Source organism: Sceloporus undulatus, chromosome 5, assembly GCF_019175285.1.
Source record: "Sceloporus undulatus isolate JIND9_A2432 ecotype Alabama chromosome 5, SceUnd_v1.1, whole genome shotgun sequence".
NCBI classification, from domain to species: domain Eukaryota; kingdom Metazoa; phylum Chordata; class Lepidosauria; order Squamata; family Phrynosomatidae; genus Sceloporus; species Sceloporus undulatus.
The window spans coordinates 26836104-26861704 of record NC_056526.1 but is presented as its reverse complement, the minus strand read 5'-3'; the positions used below and the strand labels follow the sequence as shown (position 1 = coordinate 26861704).

At 39.9% G+C, this 25601-nt stretch overlaps 1 protein-coding gene across 1 annotated transcript in view; it reads right to left on the bottom strand.

The window, feature by feature from the left end:
• The window catches only part of LOC121930907 (thromboxane-A synthase-like), a 125425-nt gene that overhangs the window by 91981 nt on the left and 7843 nt on the right, over positions 1-25601 (bottom strand). Inside the window, exon 4 of the mRNA XM_042467903.1 lies at positions 21086-21216. Coding sequence (XP_042323837.1) covers positions 21086-21216 — 131 coding nt within the window. The remainder of the gene's footprint in view (positions 1-21085; positions 21217-25601) is intronic.

The window sequence follows — 25601 nt, the reverse complement described above, 5'->3', positions numbered from 1 at the left end:
GAGCACAAAGAGTCTTGAGAGACGTATGACAGGCACCAAACACATGCAAATGGTGGTGGGTAGGTCTGACAGCAGTGTCGCGAACACACTTCCATTTTCTCTAGCAGCTTGCGCTTCTATGCTATGGGGATTCATGGAAGAAAAAACTCAAAAGTATTTGATTAGGTGAGCTGATCACCAAAAGAAATATTTTGCCTTCCCCTGTTATAAGAAAACTCTGTGAACAGAAAGAAGAGCTTTGCTTTAAGGCATGTACTATATACGAGGAACATGTGATTTTCTATCAACTAAAATGGTTAAAGTATACAACACCCAGCGTGTTCTCACTAGTCCCATTAAGAAAATTATATTTTCCATCTCTTTTCACTTGCATCATGAATTTTTCACTATTAAAATGTGGGAAGTAAGCTCAAGTCTACAAAAGCTCATGGTACCATCTCAAAGGTGTTGCAAGATCCCTTTGCATACTGATTTTAACAAATTAACACAGCCATGGCTTTGAATTTCTTCATATACACACACACCACAAATATGAAACAGCCATAGGAGATGCAGTTGTGAGTAAAATATATCCCAGATTCTATGGGTGAAAGGAGAGTAGTAGTCTCTAGTTACTCTGAGTTGAGATAGATGGCAAATCGCAGACACTATAGCCTTAACTATTTGACTTGAACTTTTAATATCCTAGTTCAGAACTATATTTTTTATTAACATTGGAAAGAGCATTAAAAGGGAAGAGTAAGCAATATGAATGGGGATATGCTAGTGTAACTAGATAACATTCATAGAAAACCTATGGAGGAGTGTGCAGCAAAAGTTGGAGCATTCAGATACTTCCTTAGCTATCCCTGATCCCAGACAAAGTCAGTGCATACATCTCGTATCACACTGGTACAGCTGCATGACAGAACGTTCTCCTCCTCCTCCCCCCTCCATGTCTGCTACACCTAAACTCTGATGTTTGCTTTCTTCACTGCCCAGTCTCACATCTGTAAATGGTGATGGGAAATAGAATGGCTTGGACAATTCTAACTTTAGTGCTCAGTCAATGCCATACTAGGTGTATAATCCATACTGGCTGTTTAATTTGCTGTATAATCTGTTTCAATTGAAACTGTCAAAGACATTCAACACTCTCTTGCTAAGGTCCCTTCCCACCCGCGCACACCAGTTCTGTGTGAAAGCATGAGGCAGGCAGTTGTTTACTACATGTTTTGAAAAGAACTGATCCACTTCTTGAGGAGCTTTCCTGGCAGTTGGGGTTGTGTAGCTAACAGGGTAAGTGGCAAAGGAAGTGTGCTGTTAGTAGTTTCATACAGCATCAGGATAAGGAGGCCTGGCCAGCTATTTCTCATCACTCAGCCTTTTCTGCTGCTTCTTAGGTGGGCTTTGCTGGCAGTTGTCTCACTTTTTTACTGCCAAAACTCAGCCTGGTTAACAATGTCAAATGTTCCACATTGACATCATTACAGAAGTTCGGGCATCAAGCCTCAGCTGGAGGAAGTCCTTGCTCTCTTACAATGTATGGAGAAAATAGCAACAGTAAGTGAATAAGTACATGTAGACATACCTGCTCTCCCCTACCTCAAGCCTTGAGGAGAGGCAGAAATACATCATCATCTCACTCTGGCCCCAGTTACAGCACTATAGATTCCACTTTAACTGCCATGGAACATCTCTGGGTTCTCTACTCCAAAAAATGCATCTGAGGAAGGGCTGAAGTCTACAAAAGCTCACGCTACCATGTCTTTCTTTCAATTAGTCTCAAAGGTGCTATAAGATCCCTTTGTATACCAATTTTCCAAATAAAAATGGTTATGCCTGGTTGAATTCTTCCCACAATGGGGCATAAGGCTGGATTCTAAATATTTCTCCCTAAACTGCTAATCCAGAATTCTATTCAATATACATGAGTTTATACAGTTCCTTATATGGTTGCTACAGTACAATGATAATACAATACATATATATATGCATACATACACAGCTTGTTTACAATATGCTAACCCTAACCTAAACCCTGACAAACAAACATAAACAACTAAACACTACCTTAAAACATATAAATGACTTCCTGAAGAGTTTACTAATCATCTTTCTTGTCTGTATATGAGGATTAAAGACAATTTAAGCACTCATCTTTCTTATCTTCCAAGGAAGTGTCTTCCGCCTTTTAGTCAGAAATTTATATTTACAATTAGTACAACTGAGACGCTCCAAAATCTAACTACCGAGATATGTATTTATAGTAAAATAAACATTATATATTCGAAAATTATATATAATTCCCCTTATTTCTTCATTCCTCTGCTAAGAGTACATCTTCTAATATAAAATAGAGAAAACAGAATGTTAGTTCGCAAAATTATCAATGCAATCCACATCTATTAAAGTTTTAGCCTATTCAAACAATCTTTAATCTATCTAAAATCACATTTAATGTTTTTCTTTCTTTTTTCCAGGACTCAAGGAAGGGATTCCAGGTTTGTTCCGCAGTTTCCCCATGATTTTCCTTGTGCCAAACAGCTAAGTTTGTCCATTCAGCCATGTCTAACACCTTTAATATCCAGTTTGTTGCACTCTATTTTCTCCCTATCTTCCCAATTTGTGGCAGCATAATATCTTGATGCTGTGTAATTAAGTAAAATATAACTTCCCTATTTTTTTATCTAAGTTATCATCAGATATCATTCTAAAAGATAAAATTACTGGTTCCTGCTTAATTTGTTAGTCCACTATTTGCTGATCCATTCGTGAATCTGTTTCCAAATTTTTTTTGCATGCTTACAGTTCCACCAAAGGTGGAGAAGGAACCAGGCACTCCCTACATTTCCAGCATTTGGGTCATACCCTTTGTATATTTTGCCAGCTTTGTGGGGTCAGATACCAACGAAATTGCACATCTTATAGTAATTCTCCCTCAAAATATAAACTGGTTGTACTTCATTCTTATCTCCAATTTTTTTTCCCATTGAGCCAATGGTATGTGTGTGAATGTCTTGTGCCCATCTAGACATTGCTACTTTAATATATTCTTCCTCCTCTCTTGGGTTAACAATATTATTAAAATTTAGCTATTTTCTGAGGCTTTTTCGAGAGAGTAGTAACTCATTGAACTCGGATTTATTGATATCAAAACCAGGATCTGCTTTGTCTAAACAAATTTTCTTTTTGCTGCCGATAGTAAACCAGCTTAAGTTCAGTTCTTCCTTAATGAGTGTTTCATGAGATTTCAGATTTACATGTTTGTTGCCTTATCTATTGTCAAGAGATGATAGTAATTACCCATGTTCTTGGTGAAATTTTTGGTTTGGGTGGAATACTTCGTTGGTGGAAGCCATAAAGGGATTTTCGCTAACAATCTAGATTTATATTTTTGCCATGTTATTGTTTTTTAATTTAATAATAAAGTAAAAAAAAAGAAAAGGAAAAAAAAAAGATTCTATTCAATAAACCATGGCAGTTAAAGTGGAACCATTGCAGTGGATTTTGGAAGAGAGAGATATAGCTATTTATTAAGTAGCTTAATAAATAGATTCAAGTAACTTAACAAAACAGATTCAAGGAAAGCTGCCTCCTATGCCCCAGTTTAGCCAATGCAAACTGAGACAACAGATATATATAATGTTCCTATTCAATTTCATATTATGAGAAAGCCCAATAACTCTTATTTCAACACTGCTAATGGGACAGTATTTACATTGTACCTAAGGACAGCAAGCAAGCATGCTGAGGGTGCAAGAAAAGGCCACCTGCCCTCTAAACCTGCCACCTTCCTTTGGCATCTGCCACATGAGGCACCACCTCAATCTGGCCCTGCCTTTCAAAATTGCTTCTGAAAGTCTCTTCATTTTGAAAATGGTTTGTCATGCAGAATGAAGAGAGGGGAGGATATTTAAAAAATCACACAAACATATATACTAGGCATCTTTGGGCTAGTTCCATTATTCCTCAAATCCTGGTTGTTACTTCACAGGTTCCAAATGCCACATGACGTTTTGCTCACTGCAGTCACCTCATATTTCTGCCATGGACTGTAGCACAATGTACCATCCAGCTTTCACACTATAGAGTTCCTAAAGCACAGAACATAAATCCTCGAAAACAATGACTTTCAATATGAGTCTACTTCACATTTCTGCATTAAAACTGGTTTGGAAATTCAGTCCATTTTGCAACCCAGTGTTCACTGTACTATGACACTGCATTTATTTTAAATTTGTCAAACACCAGCATAATCTGCCAGCAAAAAAATATGATATTCCAAAGGGACTGCAGAGTGGCTACAGAGCTGGGTTTCAGGATGCTGAAAATGAAAAGCAAATCTGAAACAAATGATTCAAATAATTTAATCTGCATTACCTTTAAAAAAAATCAAGGGTTTAAATAACACTCTTGGAGCCATGGTGGGAAATAAAATGGAGGAGGAAGTGAAGGGAAAAGAAAAGGGCAAATGAGATAAGAGGATGAACGGAACTATTCATTATATATATCAAAAGACTTTATCAGATTATTGACATGGGAATGGTGAGACCCTTCTCTTCCCCTTTCACCATAAAGCCCAAGTCTCCACTTAACCAATTTCCCATTTCCCATTTCCCATTTCAAACACAGAAACAATGGTTACTAGGCTTGCAATAAGTCAGTATCTTAAAAAAAGTTCCCATCATGTTTTAAGGTCCTGGGTCATTCCAAAGTAACTGAATACCTCAGGTCTTAGAATCAAAGAATCAAAGAGTTGGAAGAGAACACAAGGGCCATCCAGTCCAACCCATGCCATGGAGGAATAGTGCCTTAATCACAAGGGGCCAAGAAGGTAAAGATAAATAGGCTGTACAAGTGCAACTGTTCATATCTTTGCTTTTAAAAGTGAGGTGATTGCCTAAACAACGTCACTATCTTTTATAATTTGTGGGTTAGAAGATCCAACTAGTTGTGGTCCAAAAGTTCCATGTGTTAGTGGCTTATGGTTTTCATGCCATTGAGGTAACAAATTGATTCTGGGTTTTAATCCAGACTTCAAAGGTGCTAAAACACATCTGCCAAAATATGTAAAGCACCATATGTAGCTCCTTTAAAGTTTGATGAAATGCTAAGATGGACTTCTCCAACTATCACTGGTTCTATGACTGTCCGTTCCTCTTACAAAAAGTGTAGTAGTACTTTCCAGCACTTATGTTAGAACTATGATATGGAGAAGTATTACTAATCACTCCCCCCTGTGCCTCTTTGCCACTAAAGGAAAAAATTAAGTGTAAGGATTTGGTGAATCTTAGTGGATCTTGGGAGGAAACTGGAAAAACAATACAGCTAAAATACTGCCATTTCTTCATACTCCCTCCATGCCATCTTAAGAAAAAAACAAAAAACAAATTCTAACCATAGAAGTTCAGTGTTATATCTAATGTCATTTTTAGACCACAATGGCTATGTTTTTAATTTTTAAAAATTAGAAACTGACATTTGTGTAGACTCACAATCAATTAAGTCCCCTGCTCAATTAAATACCTAATTATCCAAATGCAAAAGGATCTTGTAGCACCTTTGAGACTAGCTGTGCAAAAAGTTGTAGCATTAGCTTTGTCTATTTCCTCTCCATACATCTGAAGTCAACAAAAGCTTATACTACAACTTCCTTCTATCAGTTGGTCTCAAAGGTGCTACAAGACTCCTTTTCATACTGACATTCTAGACTAACATGGCTATGTCTCTGAATAATTATGCAAATGTTTCAGCTTCTTAGGATTAGGTTGTACAATGAATGCTATTGGAAGACCCTTTAAAGGTTGGAGATAGAGAATTTTTTCACTCCTCCCAGGAAGGTATCATTAGAATCATTAGAAAGGCCCTGTTATTCATGCATTCATTTTCATCCAGTCTTCAAAAAATACGTTTAAGCAGGGATGACAGTGAGATAAAAGAAATTAGTGTGTACACCCTGGGAAACAATATCATATTCTCTAAACCTACAAATGGAGTTTAGCCTTAGGGTACCATCTAGGGTACAAAATTAAATGAAATCAATTGAATGTAAGCACTTTTACTGATGTGCTGAATTTCCATTGATTTCAAAAGAGCTTAAGTGCACTCAGTTATCTCTGAACCTGGCTTTAATGGTTTGTTCCAAGGCTTTCTGAAGTCTTTGAAATAAATCCCCCAAGAACTAGATGGAAAGTGTGTCAATGGAAGGAGGAAGACAGACCTACATTTTTGTATGTAATTATGAAAAAAAAAATTGAATTCTTTTCTTTTCTGGTTTAATAGGCATGTTTAATATTTTTCATGTGTTCAGAAAGTTCAGGGAACTGCACTAGATGCCATAGAATAGAGAAAAACACTCCTGCCAATCTTCCTGAAGACAAGGATGATAGTGGGACAGGTTGAATCTCTCCTCTGGCAGAAATTGGAAAGCTATTTTTAAAAAAGTAATTAGTTATAGTTCCAAAATTTGAGAAAATAGTTCACTATAATTAAGTATCAGTTTTCAAGAAATAACAGTTACGTTCCCATTTTCAATTTTTATTTTTCATCCTTGTTGTTCTTGTTGCATGCCTTCAAGTCATGTCCAACTTACAGCGATCCCAAGGTGACTCTATCATGGAGTTTTCTTGGCAAGATTTGTTCAGTGGGAGTATGCCTTTGCCTTCCTCTGAGGCTGAGAAAGTGTGACTTACCCAAGGTAAGTCAGTGGGTTTCAGTGGTCCCTAGAGTCCTAGTCTTAACAGTCAAGCCGTTACACCATGCTGGCTCTCTTTCTTTTTTCTTTCTTTCTTTTTTGTTTTTTGCACTTTCAGTTACCACCACCACAACAAAAATCTAACTATAGCAAGCCACACACCCCAATCTACTACACTGTCACCTCAATACCTACAATCCAGCACAATCCAGAACTTATAACCATGTGATATTACTCTTTCACTACTCAGTAAGGCCACATACCCTAAAAATTGGAAATGGAAAGAATATTCAAAGATATTCTAAAATGGTAAAAAATGAATGTTTGAAATGTTAGGAAGCCCTGATGAAAACAATCTTGGATGAGTGAGAATCTTCACAGTTGAGGCGTTAGTTTGCATTAAAAATGCAGGTTCACAATTTTTTGTACACCATGCAGGTAGCACCCGCCTTGTTTCTGCAGCCAGGTGAGGGGTGCCTGGGGAGAAGAAGGGTCACAGGGCAGCTGGTAGGGCAGTAGGAAGAGCTGGGAGGTGCCAGGGTGGGTGCCACCCACTCCATGGGGCATGGAGGATGGAAGACCACCCACAACCAGGTTGGCCAGGAGTTAGCAGCAGCAGCAGCAGAAGCTCTGCCAAGGATACCCCACACCCATCTCCTGGCAGCCATCCTTGCCCCTCTGCCCATCTGTGCCCTCCGGTGCCTGGCAAATTTTCCCTCAGGGCAGCAAGTATCTATCTGGCTGGCCTGGCACTGCCTGCTTGTCCTGGTCTTCCTCCTCCTCCTGCGGGCTCTTCCTGTGTCTGCAATTACAGTGCAGTTGTCCCCAGTGGTGACACATCTGCATCCACATACCATCATTGGAGACAATGGAACTTGAGCATCTACAGATTTTGGTATTCGGGGGGGGCAGGGGCAGAATGGATCCCCCATAGATATGGTGGGGCGACTGTATTTGCTGCTCTGTCTCAGACAAATAAATACATTGGACCAACCCTGCTACACATGTCAAGCTTCAGCATTCCTAGTTCTATAAACAGTGTTGACTGCTAGTTTCCAGGCCAGTGATCTGCTCCAGTTTTAAATTTTTTTAAACAACGGAGCATTCTAACAAATCTTGTGTATTATCTTAGGATCTCAACACTTCAAGGAGTATCTCTCCCTAAATACTCCTGCCTGAGATCTAAGGTCTGCTGGAGGGGCCTTCTTTTGTGTCTCGCCTGGGGGGACACTACATTGTGTGAGGATGTGGAAAAGGGCCTCCTCTGTTGAGGCATCCCAGTCATGGAAAGCCCTCCCCTTAGAGGCCCAAATGGTTTCAGTTACTATCTCAAGATTCTATCCAATTGGTACAGGTGCAGTCTTAACTTTTTAAAGTTTTTAAAATTTGTTAGATAGTTTAATATGTTTTAGACTTAATTATTTTTGACTGTTTTAATTTTACACTGTTTTAAATTGTTTAAATTAATGTCATTAATTTTGATTATTGGTGTTCACATTACTGATATTATTTTTCTTATTACTTATTTTTTTACATCTTCAGGTGTAGGGTAGGATATAAATATTCTAGCAAGTATGTATGTATGAATAAATAAATAAATAAATACTCACTCACTCACTCACTCTTTCGAAATGCATACTAAAACCAGGAGTAGATTAACCACCCCAATGGCCGAGAAGCCACCAGACGGTATTGTCTATAAAGTCCCATGAGACTTCATCTCTCTGTCATAACCTCTGGCTCTTCACACCTCAACCTGTTTCCTCAATAAAGTGTGTTTGGACTACACTCCTGCCTGTGGCCCCACAAGTCCTCTTTGGCCAGAAAATGTCATTTTAAAACATTTTTAAACAGATACAGGTGAATTCCACAGCCCTTTCCTGCCAAAATGCAGATATAGCAGTGGTGTCACCCTCCTTAGGGTGTCACCTGGTGCGGTTAGGTTGCCATAAGTCTGGACCTCCAAACCGGGACAAATGTAGGACAAAATTTTCAAATGTACGGCAAATTTTTAAAAAATGGAGGACACATGGAAAAATTTGATGGTTTTAAAAAAATGTTAATATAAATACATGTTTCTTAGGCATGATCAAAATGGAGGACATTTGGGCATTATTCCTAGACAGATGACAGAAATGGACTTTCCCTTTCTGGCCACTCCCCCTCCCCTCATTCCAAACAGCACATTTGGGCATTGAACATGGCTTTACTTAACATGGCAATCTCTTGCATATTTCAGAGGCTTATTCCATAACCAAACTCTTTGGGTTTCATACTGAATATGTCAAGGTGGTTTAACAAGAAGTAGGTTTGCCCTTGGATTCAACTGTTCTTCTCAGAAGTGTGTACTTGGTCAAGGGACTTTGGTTTTTTTCCACTGTGCATGAGTTTGTAAAAATGAGAGCAACTTACATTGGTCGTGCCTCAGAAGCTGGTTCATTTCATCATCATCACTATCTTCTTCCTCCTCCTCCTCTTCTTCCTCCTTGTCCTTCCTTCCTTCCTTCCTCCCTCCCTCCTTCCTCCCCCTTCCTTCCTCCCTCCTCCTCCTCCCTTCCTTCTTCCCTCCTTCCTCCCCTTTCCTCCTTCCTCCTTCTTTCCTCCCTCCTCCTCCTCCCTTCCTTCCTCCCTCCTCCTCCTCTGCCTCCCAGCCCAGGCCCAAGCGGAGGAGGAGGTGGGTGGCTGCCTTGGTGCACTTCCCCCGCCCGCGCACCAAGGCAGGAGGCAGGCAGCCACCTCCGCCTCAGCCTCCTCCTCTGCCTCCGCCTCCTGGGCCCAAGGAAGTGCCCAGCGCGGAGGCGCACCAGGCAGAGGTAGTGGTGGGTGGCTGCCTGCCAGTGCCTGCTGCCTTGGTGCACGCATGCACGCAGGGAGCGCCAAGCCAGGCAGGCACCTCTGCCTCCTCCTCCGCTTGGGCCTGGGCTGGGAGGCAGAGGAGGAGGAGGAAGGAAGGAGGAAGGAGGGAGAAAGGAAGGGAGGCTTGGAAAGGAGGAGGAGGAGGAGGAGAAGGAGGTGCGCCTCCTGCACACGCCCGCGCCACCTCCCCACCTCCTCGCCACCCTCCCCCCATGCACCACCTCCGCTTCCAAACGGAGGAGGAGGAGGAGGTGGGTGGCGCGGCTGCGCAGGGAGGCAGGGGAAGGTGGGTTGGCGCCGCATGGGCCCCAAACGGGGGGCTGGGGGCCAAACTGGACCGGGACCCCGAGGGGCCCCCCAAAAGTGGGTTTGTCACGGGGGCCGCCAGGTTATGGCATCCCTAGGTGCAGTCCATATCCCCTGCACCCCCCTAGTGATGCCACTGGGTAAGTGGGAAGGTAAATAGACAAACAGGCTTCATGCATGGCACCTGTCTCCATCTTCCCCCAATTTCCCCTCAACACAGAAAGGTATTTGCACTTCATCTTTTCTTAGCAACAAAATAATTGTTGTAGAAAAATACTACACCAGCACAAATGGAAGACAACTTGGAAAATGGATACTCATTATAGATTATATATCCCCCTGTTTTTTTGTACAATAAACTATCTATCAGAAAAACCAATTGGTGTTGCTATCATCATTATTATGTGAAAGACACTCGTCTGGCATAGTTTCATAAGAGGATTAAAGCCTAACACTGCAGTGTAGGTAGGAGTCTCTTCCTGTCTTTCTAAGATGCCTTCCATTATAGTTTGAGACATGGCTGCTCCCGGCCATACCTTTCCTGCTCATTAGTGTTTTTAAACACTGCCTGGTCATTCTGAGAAGCAATTCTTCATGGAAATAGCAAGCTTTGTGTTGCACATTAGAAGAATGAATCCAAGCCATACAGAGCAAGGCACATTCAACTGCATTAATAATCTTTCTTTAAATCTCCATTTCTAAACTTCACAGCCATCCAATAAAATACAGGAATATGAAACCCAAGCATGTGATTGAACACAATTCCCTTCTCCAAGGTCAGACATATTAAGTGTCAGTCTCAAGTTCCTTCTTTAAACTGAATTCTGATATTTATCTTTAATTGAAAATACTGAATGCCCATTTAACAAATGAAACCTCCAAATTCTAGTCCTGAATGTTCACTTCTGGTTACAATGTCAGCAAAGATGTTAAGAAATATCACAAAGTTGTGATTAATGAGATATCTGTTGGAACTATGCTTAAGAAGCATCTGCGGGAAGCCACACTGATATATTAAACCATTCATTTGGAGGATTTTCTTCTTTACTTGGAACAATCAACCAGGAATCAAATGTGACCCTACGGTGTTTCACGTAAGCATATTTAAGTCCCATTGAATCCACTGGGAGCTAAAGTATTTTCTACCTTATTCTCTCTGGCTGATTTAAAGAAGTCCAACTTGGACTTGGATACAACTCAAGAGAGTAGATTGTTTTTGGTTAAAAAAAAGACAGTGTCATTACAGTGTTGGACCAGGCCTTGAAAAATCTATGAAATTCAGTGAGTGACCTTTAATCACTCAGATTGTCTCAGCCTGATTTACTTCACAGGTTTGTTATTACACTAAAGAGTGGGGAGGAACTTTGAGGTACTATGTAGGTCACCATGAACTCACTGAAGGAAAAAACAAATAAATACAATATAGGTTCATTTGTGAAGCTAACAGTGAAGCCGGAAGCAAGTCACTACTCTCTGTCTGATTAAGGGTTAGGAACCTATGACACAAAAGATATTTCTGGACTACATATCTCATCATCCATGTTCACTGATCAATCTGGCTAGTGGTTGGAGTATTAAAAAAAAAAAACATTTGTAGGCCTATAGAGTCCCCAGTGCTGGTTTAATCTATCTCATGGTGTAGGTGTGAAGTGAAAACGACCTGTTAAATTCAGCAGATATGTCAGGGTTACCAGTGTGAGAAATCAGAAGACTGCATACAGATATACATTGCATGTTGGTGCATGAACAGAAGAATGGAAAGCATGGTAGGACAGGAACATGCAATCACAATTTGTTCCAGAGCCTGTATGTTTGAATTTATAGGAGACAGCTATAAGCTCAGAAGAAAACTCATTTCATAACCCAATTCCATAGTTTAAAAAAAAATCTGAACTCAAAGGGTACATCTGTATTCATTCTAATTCTTTTTATCATTGAATCTCCCTTTTCACTTTTTTCAGCTGAAGATATTGAAAACTGCTAGTGCTTGACTTGACAGGCTCTAGATTTGTACATATCTAAGCTTGAGGGCAGCACTTTCTCAGCTCTGGAATTTACTCCCTAGGCTTCAAGTTTATTAAACTTCAGGCCATGTCTCCTTTCAATATTGTATGTTTTAAGACAGGCTGTTTCTAAAATGTTTCTAAATTGTTCTTGGCACTGAGGTTGCTTTGTTTGCTAATATGAGCAGCTGGCTAATGTTGGAGTGTGAGAGGTTTAAATTTTGTAAACAGGATAAGAATTTGAAAAATGTTAATTTATTTGCCTGTAAAAGACTGCAACCATCACCTCTTTATAGTGCTGTGATGCAAATAATGGAGTGACCCATGACTCCCATTGGTGCTCCCATGTGCTCATAAAGTACTGCATGGCAGTAGCACCCAGATGCCCAGGAGGGACAACACAGCTGTGTCTGTCCCATGAGAACAAAGAGAATGTATCTGTGTTGGGGGCAACCTTACTAACACATCTGACTCCCTTTCTGAGCATCCTCAACCACCAAGCCCCTTGATCTAAGCTTGACCTAGATCCAAGGCTGTATCTACATTGCAGAATTAATGCAGTTTGACAATGCTATGGAATTCTGGGATTTGTAGTTTGTAAGATATTTAGTCTTCTCTCTCAGAGAGCTCTGGTGCCATAACACATTACAAATCCCAGGATTCCAAACGATCGAGCCATGGCGGTTAAAATAATGTCAAACAGCATTGATTCCATAGCGTGGCAGCAGCCCAAGAAAGAAAAAGATGCAGCATTTCTTACAAACACTACTTACCTGTCAGAGGAGGAGAAGGAAGCAACAGTGGTGAAGGCTCCCCTCCAAAGAGGAGGAGGAGGCAGCAGTGGCAGAGTGCTTGAAGCTTCCACTTTTGAAAAGGGAGGAGGAGGAGGAGGAGGCAGTGTTGGCAGCTACAGCTGCATAAAGATCTCCAGATCTCTGGAGATGTGTAGCTACGATGGCAGCAATAGCTATATAGAAGCAACTACTTCCTAAAAACCTCAGAACCAGGCTCTACAGGAACCTTGCCTGAGGTAATCACCTGTGCTGCAAAACAGGTCATTTTCTACATTCCTTTCCTACAAAGGATTTCTCAGAATCATGCACTGGGGATATTCTCAGCTTTGGAAAGCTGTGCAGAGCATCGACAGCTCTTCAGAACAAAATGGACCTTGACAATTTGCCAACCTTGTCTCACTTAAGCTTGTGATAGTGCCAGCTCTGCTTAGTAAGTTCATTATTTTAAGCAAAAGGGATCTTGTGACAAATATATAATCTTTTTTCATCAGATGAATGTTCTATTTCAAGATTCAGAATAGGTTGTAAAATGAAATAGTATGTACTTATCATGTGCATTATGGACACAGTGATATGCAAAGCTTTTATCAGCGCAATTTTCTTTTCACATCTTGGAGAAATTACTTGTTTGAATAATAACTAATGGAATCCCATAGCCAGCAGGGGTTTACATTCCAGAAGTGGGAGGGCCAGGGTCAAGATAGGTCAGAGCTGTGTAAAGCTTTTTTCTTTTAGTTTTTCTCTTTTTTTTGTTTCTTCTATTCTTTCTTCCCTTCCCCTAGATTCTTCCTTCCATAATCTTCTGGCCAGTTTGGTGAGCAAGGGGAGCAGTGGTTCAAACAGTAATTTTTCTAACACCTGCCATTTTCCTAACTGAAATCACAATCCCTCAGAGAAAGCTGTTCTTAGCCCCAAAAGGAAAAAAAATACAGACTTTCCCCATTCTTAGCACATAACTGTAACTTTTGGGAGGGTCCAGATAAGGAGGAAGGAAAGGTTAAAAAACACCTTCCCCCAAACACTGTTGCCTCACCAGATTGTAACACCCTGAAAGCTGTATTATATTTTGTTTTGTAGCTTCATGATTTTGGCACAGGTTTCCTGTGTAATATTACCATATATATTTGTCTATAAGTCTAAAACTTTATGCTCAAAAATTGACCTCCAAATAATAGGTCAATTTATTTATGGATTACTATGGTAATGTGTTAGCAGATCCTTCAGATTTCCCCATGCAGTCAGCAGAGCAGTTTATTTCTCTCTTGCACCAAGCAGAAAGAGTCCTGAGCGATTAATTGATATTGCTGTTTGTTTAAGAGTCCATCTCCCACCTGCACATCTGGCTGAAACAATTAAGCAAAAAGCCTCAGTGAGAGTCTCTCTTGCCATATGCACACATACACACACTGCAGAAGCGTCCAAGTTTTACTCTCAAACTATCCATGGGTCATGGCAAAATCCATAATTTTGGCCCCAAAACGTCACCTTGACTTATACGTGAGGTCAACTTAACAGTTGAATATATACAATAACTTTGATCCCTCTGAGGCCAGAATCCTTTGTTGCTGGCTGTCCAGGTCCAGCCACTACAAGACATAGCAGTCTCCAAACCTTGGCTGGAACACCTTTGTATTATAACAGCACAATACTTATACAAGTCAGCTCAGACCTAAATCACATCCAATTCAATGAGAATTGTTCCCATAAGTGGAAACCAATTGTAGGGTTAAAACTAGCATGGAACATTGCAACTGGACTTTTGGAGCAAACTTACAGACATAACAGTATTCATTAAGGTATCAGTGAAAGTTTGCAGGAGAACAAGTTACATTGCTATTTTTTTTCTATTTCTATTTTTAATTAAAATTACAGAATCTTTCTTGATACCAATTGTGCCCATTTGTCCCTTTAACAGACCTGAATAGTTTGGCCTTTAATTGAAACATTTTAAATTCAAGTGATGTGTTCTTCAACAGAGCATATTGCAGGAAGAGTAAGATAATGCTTACATTATTCTTTAAATCAAACATACTGGGTGGGGCGGGGAGAGAGGCTTCCCCCTCTAGAAAAAGCCTAAATATTTTGGGTAGCAGGCCAAACACATGTCTTTTAGTGCTCTGATGAAGAGGAGGGAAGATGATAGCCACGTGCTCTCATGTTCCTTTCTTGATCCTTTATTTTTAGCTTTCCTTGAGTCAACTTCAACTCATGGCAACCGAATGGATGAGACATCTCAAAGACCTCCTGTCCTCCACTGCTCTGCTCAAATCCTGCAGGCTCAGGTTTGTGGCCTCCCTGATTGAGTCTACACATTTGGCGTGTGGTCTTCCTCTCTTTTCTGCTTCCCCCTACCTCATTCTTTCTCATGATGTGACCAAAGTACAACAGTGTCAATTTAGTAATCCTGATTTCAGGCAGAGTTCGGGCTTGATCTGTTCTGGGACCTATTTGTTCATCTTCTTGGCCATCTACAGTATCCTCAGCACTCTTCTCCAGCACCACATCTTACATGAGCTGATTTTCTTTTTATCAGCTTTCTTCACTGTCCAACAATTACGTCCATACATTGTGATGAGGAATACAAAGGTTTGGATTGTCCTCACTTTAGTGTTTGGAGTTTACCTTTACACTTCAGGATCTTGTCTAGTTCTTTCATAGCTGCCCTTCCAATTCCTAGTCTTCTGATTTCTTTACTGCTGTCTCTATTCTGGTCAATATATGATCCAAGGTATGAGAACTCTTTGACTATTTCAGTTTTCTCGTTGTCTAGGATGAATTCTTAAAGATCTTTTGTGGTCATCATTTTTGTTTTCTTAATGTTTAGCATTAAGCTTTCTTTGGCACTTTCCTCCTTAATCTTCTTCAGTAATTGCTCTAGGTCGTTGTTGGCTTCTGCTAGTAGTATTGTGTCATCTGCTTATCTTAGGTGGTTAATGTTTATTCCCCTGATTTAAACTCATCCTGCTTTTGAATCTAAGTTTGCTGTGTGTACAATATTTTCTGCATACAGTTTGAATAGAGAGGGTGATAGTATGCAGCCTTGCCAGACCCCTTTGCCAATTGGGAACCATTCTGTTTCTCCATAGTCTGTTAATTCTTTAACCCCTCTTTTTTCCTGCGGTTGTAAGGAATAAGACTTCTAGCATGCTGCATAGTAGGCAAAAGAGAAAATAAGTTTGGAAAAGGAAATGGTGGAGAAAAGCTGATGCAATGGGCCCCAAATCTGAACTGAATTAAGAATAAAATATTTTCTGTTACCTCGTCTGTAGGCATTTTCTTCCTGTGAAAGCTCATGTTTCAATAAGGTGATGAAAATTCTAAGAGGTCTTGTTGCCTTCAAGTTCCCATTAAGTCATTTTCCTTTCATACAGAGTCACAGCAAAATAGCCAATTAACTGAACTTCTGGCCTGGATGTTTTACTGATTTTATGCAGCAAGCAGACATATACCTCAATTTTTATTTTTTAAATATATTTTTGGTTTTAAAAAGCCACTCAGATGGAAATGACATTGCGGTCAATGTTCCTCTAGGGCTGATTAAAGAATGATGAATTATTTATGCACATGACAGTTTACGTGATAGGAAGTTGTGGGAAAACTGAGGAGGAATTGTGTGTTTTAGAAATTCCCTGTTTGGGCTGGTTTACATTTGGTGATAGCTTTTATGAAACTCATTTACAATTTATAAGGGCCCTTATCTGACAATACTTTTCATTCATCTGCCTTAAGCAATAACCCAGTGTTTGTAAAAATACTTTACAAGAGACTCAAAGTGCTGAGTATGATTACATAAATGCACACTCACAGAGATACACCAGCTTTACTAGTGAAAAGCCAACAGTCCCACTGAGTTATGAAATACAATCTCTTCACACTTTTAGTTTTTATGTAAACTGTTTTTATTCAGGCAGTTATCTCTGATGACGTTACTTTTTGCATTGCTTTACTTTTGCTATTATTGTTGTGCCTGCTTTTTTTAAATTAATTTTCTCATTGTATGTGATTTAAGGTACATTTTGAAATAGGACAGCATATATAGGAGAGAAAGGTAGGCAGGCAGAGAGACAAAAAGCATTTTACTTCCAGGGGAAACTATCAAATGACTAGAGTAAGATACAATAACCATATTGTCACTGATTAAAGAAAAGGCAGATTACAAACAATACCCCTCTGAAAACCAAAAGTTTTCTAAGGATTCCATATGTCATCTGAAACACAACAGTTTAGCTCTACTCATTTTTCTGTTGCAAGGGCAGTGTACTAAAAAGGCTCTGTTGCGTTGTTTAAAAGCCAGTAGCAGAAACCAGAGTCTGGGATACTTTCCTTCTCACCATGGTTAGCCTTTTCTTCCACTTGATGTTATTGAGAGAGAAACACTGTCCCCTTGAAACTTTTACTTAGTGCTACATTTCTTTAGAAGCCAGTTTGGTGAGTATGGCTTCATTGGGTATTAGGGATGCAGTAAGATATAAGAAGTAAACTGTCAGGTTTGGAGAAGTCTTCACAAAGAGGCCATGAATATAGTTTCAAAGTTTTTTCATTATTTTATGTAAGTTACATTGCGAGGTTGCCTTAAAAAGCAGTATAAAAATATCTAAAATAAATAAAATCTCTTCTGTAAAAACAAGAATTTTGTCCTCCTTCACATCTTAACATTTTTTTTTCTTTTTCTAAAAAACTGTTGTTGCCCATATTACCAACTGAAGATCAGGGAGATAAAGGACTTCATCAATGAAATGTTTGCTGCTTTTGCAGGCATATGACACATGCCCAATTACAGGAAATTAAAGTCCACATCTAAATGCAATAAAATTGGAAAGTAAAAGTTCTCAGTTCAGAGCTTTACTGAAGGGAGGTCCTCTCCTGCTGCAATAGCATTGTTTGTTAAAATGCAGTTCAACTGCAATTGCTCACTTTCCTTGCACATATGATAAGCTTCAGGATTTTATCCCGACTCCTTTTCCTAGTTTGGCACACAGAGAAATCAGTGTTACCTTCAAAAAGGCCCTCTTCCCCCCTATTTGATCCCTGTGGGGGCTCCCTCCCAATCTAAACTAATTGCTGGTGGTTGAAAGTTTTGTCTGGTCTATCCTTGTGCAACAATTATTATGTGTGAAGGAAGACATAGCAAGAAAGAGGTAGGGTATTAATGCTTTATTAAACTAGAAGACTGGTTTGGCTTTTTCTGCTTGTGTTTTCAGCTATATGTGACAGTGGAGATTTTCACATGAGGATGGGATAGGGAAGGAATCTCTCCCCTGTCCTTATCCTGTCCTTAACTCGTCCATGACTGTGATGGCACAAAAGGCTTTCAAATCGTAGCACCGATGCTGTCATTAACCTATCATTAAAGCAACATTGCATTAACATAAATTCCCATTAATGCAAAATGCTTCCAAACGTTGCTTTCATGACAGGTTAATGGTGGGATTATGATGGGATCTGCACAACTTCATCTGAAAGCCTCTTGCGAGATCGTCATCATGTGCGCTTCCCGGATGCAATAAGCGCAAATCCCATTTGAAAGCCCTTCCTGTGATTGCATGGGAAGGACAGGAAAAGGTTGGGACATCCCTCATCTGATAATCTCCAGTGTGTGTATGAATAAAAGAGAGAGAATAAGGGTACCGTTAGCACACCATAGCATTGCAGAGAAAGAAAAGGGCTCAAAAATCAGGTAGAGTGATGTTAGTGGCTTCTCTGTCTCTCCTGATCACTACATTTCCTCCACCCAAAGCACACCCACTGACCACCCAAAAGTAGTATAAAACCGCAATTGCTCTTTTGTCTAGTGAATCATAGCACTACAGAAGTGGGAAAGGAGGTTATTAATAGGGTTTTTCCCCCCTGTCAATAAAAAGAAATACAGTACTTTTAAAATGGCCTCCCACAGGATAACAATAGAAAAGGGACGATGCCATGTAATAAGGTGCTATTATCTTGAGGCAAATGTGAGTTACCTGCCTCATGCATTAAGATTCTCAACTAACCATTCTGTGAGAATGTATTTAGAATTTCACTTTGTTCAAGGTGAAATAAGCTAAAGAATGCTGAAGTTAACAACAATACAATACACTTGAGTCTCACTTTAGAACCTTAGAGCCATTAGCACAACAATAAACTTGGACACAAAGGCAAACTTAGAAAAGAGAGTGTCCTTGTTGTCAAACACCCTGAATGATTTTAATGTAAATCATTTTCAAGTGTACAAGTCATTTCCAAATGTGAACATAAAAAATCATCATGCAGAAGTTTTCCAGAAGAGATGCAGGTGTGCAATTATTTTACAGCTTTACAATTGTTGTACAGTTGTTATCAATTCACAAAATCAGAGGAGAGCATATGACCTTATGAAGTGGCATGTAAATCACAAATATATCTCTAGAGACAAAATGGAAATACGTTTAAACTTCCCACAGCATGATTATTTTGTGGGACACAAAGAAGAAGCATACTCAGCCTAGAAATAAATATTTCATATAAACTTCTCTCTCCTTCACCACCCTACAGGTATATCTGTTGGGAACATAGGAAAGGACCTTCTCAATGGTTACTCCCAGGATCTGGAACTCCCTTCCTGAAAAGGCTAGACTGGGATCCTCCTTGCTATCTTTCCACAGGCAGGTTATGACATATTTTTTTTAATTCTGGCAGGCACTTGAAGTGTGACAGCTCAAGGGAACTGACCATTATCGAACTTTGCTATACTGTCGATCTGTATTTTATTTGTTGTTTTTAACAACTATATTTTAACTGATTGTAATTTTAAAGATATTTTAATGATATTTTTAACTTTTGTACAGTGGGCCCTTCCCTTACGCAGGGGATCCATTCTGGACACACACACATGGCAAAAATGTGTATGCTTGAGCCCCGTTGAAAACAATGGGACTCATGCATGTGGCACGGCATGCACACCATGCCATTCTTTTTATTACAGTGCGGCTTCAGCATAAGCTGAAAGCTGCGTATGGCGCAGGCACACTGTATTTGGTATCTTACTCAAGGTAAGCCATCTTGCGTCTTAGAACAGGAAAAGGGCAGGGTATAAGTAGTAGTAGTCGTTGTAGTATTAATAATAATAGTAATAATAATACTACCACCTTCTCTTTTCTTCCACATAATCACATTTGACATTATTAAAAAATCTGATGTTCAAACCTAATTCTTTCCAGGGCTTTAAGATCTTTGCACAGCTGGTATTTTGTATGCCATGCACTGTGGTATGCTTACTTTCTATGTCACTCATTAATTAATGATTTTAATTTCTGCAGTTCTGGAACTCGCTGATTAGCTCACATCACATCATGAAAGGGCAACAGGAACAGCTAAATGAATCAATTCAACTCATATCTCAGATCTGCATTTGACTTTGGCTGTTTAGCAGAGCACTTTTCTCCAGATTCAAATTGCCGACTGAGAGCCAGCATGGTGTAGTGGTTTGAGCGTTGGACTACAACTCTGGTGACCAGGGTTTGAATTCCCATGGAAACTCACTGGGTGACCTAGGGCAAGTCATGCTTTCTCAGCCTCAGAGGCAAAGCCCCTCTGAACAAATCTTGCCAAGAAAACCCCAAGTCAAAAAGTCATGCAAGGACAACAAATCAAGGACAAAGGTTGCATAAATCCCCATAGATACCTCAAAGTAATTTAGATAGTCCCCACAGTGAGTGTCACAGAAATGAGAAAGAAGGAAATCCTTATATTGTGGCAGAAGATGAGGATCAGGGAAAGACTGTAGTGAGCGCCATGGAAGTCTTCAGTTGGTGAGTTAAAGAGTAGAAACCACAGTGGTGGGATTACCCAAGAGGAATCCTCACAATTGGTGGCAGAGTGATGGAATATAAACTGAAATTTGGTTGCAGCATGGTGGGATAAAAAGGGTGAAACCCCCACATATGGTGGCAGAGGTGGGTTTAGGGAGAGGCATGGTCAAGGAATAACATGATGAAAGGAAAATAAATGCTTATAAAAGTTTAAAAAGTGAGAATCTGAAGAAATGTTATGCTTTTAAATGGACAGCATAACTGGGTCAGGAATTCTGCAAGATTAAACTCTGAGTGCCATTTTCTATTCTAGTTTTAATGTGAACACCAGAAAAGCAAAAATTCTTGTATCCTTTTCACAAGTTCCACTTGCAATGAATATCATGAAGTGCAAAACCATGTAGAAGTCAAGATCAAAGCAATCAACTGAACTGTTGAGCATGCCAAGTTGGGCACACTTTTGAGTATGGACCAAGGCCTTTTGTATCAGTTTTGATATTGTCCGCAGAGTAAGTGGAGGCAGCATATCTCTGAAAAGCAGATACTGGGGGGAAATGACAGGGAAGGGTTACTATTCATGGGCTTGCAAGAGAATCAAGTTATACTTGATGAATAAAGGGTGCTGGATTAAATGGAGCTTGTTTTGGTCTATCAGATCTCTTTCTTACACAGAAAATGTCTTACCTCATTTGGGTCTTGCTGATCTCTCAAAGCAATCATATTCTTAATGGTGTCTATAAAAAATCCATTCACCTCAGCTCGCTTCTTATCTGGTAAAATCCGTAGCAGGGGGATCATGATGAATGGAAATGCAACTTTTAAGAGAGGTTCAAAAAAGGAACATAAGCAATGAATGCAACTATAATCAACCCTTCACTTTATGTTTTTTCTCCTCTGTTCTGACACACACATACACACCATATCCCATGACTATATTAACACTTCCCAGCACTTGGCAAGGTTACTATGCCATCCAAATTCCCCCAGCCAGCATGGTCAGTGGTGAGGGATTCTGAAGGTATTGTTCAAAATGTTACATCTCTACAACATAAGAGCAGAGACCTCTAAACACGTCTGAGGAAGTAGATTTAAGTCTACAAAAGCTCATGCTGCCAACTTCTTTCTTTTAGTTAGTGTCAAAGGTGCTACCAGATCTCTCTACATACTGATTCTACAGACTAGCATGACTTTATCTTTGCATTCTCTTATGTTCTTGCTTCTGTTGATAGGACTTCACAGTCTTTCTAAACCAGATTATTGAGGTAAGCATGCACTTTTTTGTAAGATGTCCTCTGAAAGTCTAGTCTGCTTTACAACATTGTCTGGAAGGAAAAAGAATTCAAAGTGATTTAATGATTCTACAGTACAGCCGCATAGGCTGAAAGGAATACAGTTAATTCATTATGTGTCTTGTTGGGATGGAGAAAACTCTACAAGCCAAGAGATACGACAGGTCTGAAAATGCGATTGGGAGTTTACATTAATTTCACTTCTGTCACCCTGTCTTGCTTTAGAAACTACATTGCCTCATTTAATACTTTATTTATGTCCAGACCTACTGCTCCAAAGGGACTTAACTGCACTTTTACTGCATCAAACTGTATTTACAGAGTTCTAAGACATGACTTTACTCTCATGACTGCAGGAAGGTTTTGTGTAAATGTAGCCTTTAACCAAGTGAACCATGAAGTAGAAGGTCACTCAAGGTTTTTTCACAGTAAGAATTTTTTCCCTGAAATGCTTTTCCTTTGCACCTATTATACTGCTGTGTAATATTCATAAATAATTAGTTTGTGTTCAATGCCCAGATTTGAGCCTTGATCAATGATTCCTGTTGTAAAGTGATTGCTATCTGATATTAAAATAGAGAGAACAATAAAAGAAAGTACAAAGAATTTAATTTCTGAAAACTCTTTATGAAAGTATATCAGATATATGGCTTATAGCATTTTAATGTGCTTATAATGGTAATGCTTTTACCTAATATTACTAATATTTTATCTCTTTCTATGACTTCTGAAAAGAGATAAAATAATAATATTAAGTAGAAGCTTTAGGTAGAGCCAGAGTGGTATAACGGTTTGACCATTGGACTAGGACTCTGGAGATCAGGGTTCAATTTGCCACTGGGACCTGGAAATCCACAGGGTAACCTTGGATGAGTCACACACTCTCAGCTTCAGGAAATCCCATAATAGGTTTGCCTTAGGTTGCCATAAGTCAGAAACAACTTGAAGAAACATAACAGCAGCAACAACAACATGACTTCTAAACTTTTTTTGGTATGTACTGTATAGCCATATTTGGTATATTCATATTTGAGCTTTATAAAATGATCATTAGAATTTTAACTTTGGACACATGAATTCTTAAACTCTACTCACATGAACCTCTCCTTCCAGTAACTTTTACCAAAATCTTGAAATGTTCTACATATCAGAATGGGGGGGGGGGATGCAAATATCCAAACCAAATACAAATAAGGTCTAGCCTACAAGTATTTGACATAATTTCAAGATTTTGATAAGCCGGGAAGAGATTTCATGTGATGGGACCAAGGTTAAGTGAAAGCATGGAGATGTTACTTGTGTGGAAAACAACTTCCCAGTCTGGAAGCTGGAGGGATCCTGGGAATGGTAATTAAAACAAGTCAAATTTCCAAGCTCCAGGTACAGCAGGTACCCAAGGAATGTTCAAAAGCAAGATAAAGTAACTGGGGAGTTGTTCATCTCAGTCTTGCAAACAATCTCATTTCCTCTGTCGTAAGCATCCAGTAACTTGCCTTCACACTAGAAAGGAAGCCCATTCACACTATACAATTATACTGATATTATTCCACTTTAACTTCTATGGTTCCAGCCTATCATTTGTAATTTGCACTGGAGAGTGCTAAGAATTCTCAATGCAGCATACCTTTCCTGACAGAGAATGAGACTTGGACTACCAGTCCCAAAATTCATTATAGAAAACTGATTTGATGTACCATATATACTCGTGCATAAGCCAACCTCAAGGGCAGTTTTGGGTGCCAAAATTTTGGATTTTGATAGGACCCGTGGATAAGTCGAGGGTCAAACACTGGGGCATGTTACAAAAGATCTAAAGGGAGAAACAAAGCACCACTTCCCCCGCTCCTTCTCCCTCTCTGGACCTCTCCCAAGGGTCACAGACTTGGCATGGAAAATGGGGAAACAAATCTCGGCACACACACTCCCTCCCTCCCTTTACCTCCATGATTTCCAAGGCTCATGGCTTGCAAAACAGGGTACAAACCTCTCTCTCTCTCTCTTCACATTACCCCCAGGATTTCCAAGGCTCATGGCTTGCAAAATGGGGTACAAGTCTTGGCATACTCTCTCTCTCTCTCCCTTGCCTCACCAGCTGTTGGTTAGTTCAGGCTACAAAGGAAGGCTGAGGGATAATACACACAGAGAGAGACAGAAGAGCAGTGCAGGGACTCAAACAGGGAGGCAAATTCTTTCTCTCTCTCTCACCCTTGTCTCAGAAGCTGTTTGTTAGCTCTGGGTATGAAGGAAGGCTGAGGGATAAGACATACACACACAGAGAGAGGACAGTATGCGGGGACTCAAACAGGGACCTTTTTAATGATCCCTGGCTATGAAGGAAGGATGGGCACTTCTTTTAGGAACTTTATAAGCAGTATTAGCTTATTGCTCCGTATATAAGTCAATCCATGATTTTGGAGTCCATTTTGGGGCATAAATTTCTCAACTTATAGTTGAGTATATACGATATATCATTTCCATTCCACTGTGGTCTGAAGAGCACATACCCTCTTTGCCTTCACCTTTTTCTGTCTGCAGTCAGACTAAGCCCTTCCCAGGGCACAGTTGCTGCTGCTCTTGTTCTGTTCTTTCATCATTTCCATCCCTAAGACGAACCTATTGTGGGGTTTTCTTGGCAAGATTTGTTTAGAGGGAGTTTGCCTTTGTCTTCTTTGAGGTTGAGAAAGTGTAACATGCCTAAGGTCATCCAGTGGATTTCTATGAATGAGCGGGCAAAGTTACTGGCTGTTCAGAGTAGGAAACAAGAGACTCTATAGCAGCAGAGGGCACTCTGAGAACACTTATTGCAAATGTTCCAACCAAACGTTCCCTAAAACCTTGTCTCTTTGAGAATGTTAATGTATTTATTTGATTTATCTCTTGCCTTTCTCCCAAACTAGAACTTCAGACAAATTGTAGCAGCTGCTCCTGCTGCTGCATGCCTTCAAGCCATTGCCAACTTATGGAAAGTGAACCCAAGGTAAACCTATCACAGGGTTTTCTTGGCAAGATTTGTTCAGAGGAGGTTTGCCATTGCCTTTCTCTGAGGATGAGACAGTGTGACTTGCCCAAGGTTACCCAGTGGGATTTCTACGATCAAGCAAGGATTCAAACACTGGTCTCCAGAGTTATAGTCCAGTGCGCAAACCACTACACCATAATGGCTCTCTCCAGACAAGTTACAAGCAGGGACGTAGCCAGGATTTTAGGAAGGGGGGGGTCCAGACTAAGTGCCACTATTATAATGGGACTTGGGTGCAGTGGTGCAGTGGCATAAACCATTCATTATATCTAATGGAAGGGGGAATCTAGACCCCACAGACACACACACCCTGGCTACGTCCCCGTTACAAGAAGTTAAAAAAAAAGTTGCAATGAGATTAAAGAATAGGTACTGTAAAAGTACAGTGTGCTGTAATATTAAACACAAGTAAATAAATTATGGATGGAGTTGTACCATCCTGAAGGAGCGGGTATTTAACTTGGGAATGGTTCTAGATTCATCCTTGTCACTGGAGGCCCAAGTGGCCTCTGTGGCATGGAGGGCCTGGTGCCAGTGTCAGTGTCATGCTATGATTTTTTCTTGGACAGAGATAAATAATAATAATAAATAAATCGTTTATTTATAGCCCGCCTTTCCTTGAGATCAAGGCAGGTTACAACATCTTAATAACAACTAACAATAAGTATAAACATCAATGTACAGCAATTCAACATTAAAAACAAGAGTTAAAAACACAAATTAAAAATAATCTAGCTAAAGTAGTCCATGCACCATTAACCTCCCAGTTAGACTACTGTAATGTCCTCTATGTGGGGTGCTGTTGAAGAAGACTTGGAAGCTGCAGCTAGCACAAAATGCAGCCGTTCAACTGCTGGCTGGAATACCACATAGACAGCATATCATGTCAGTC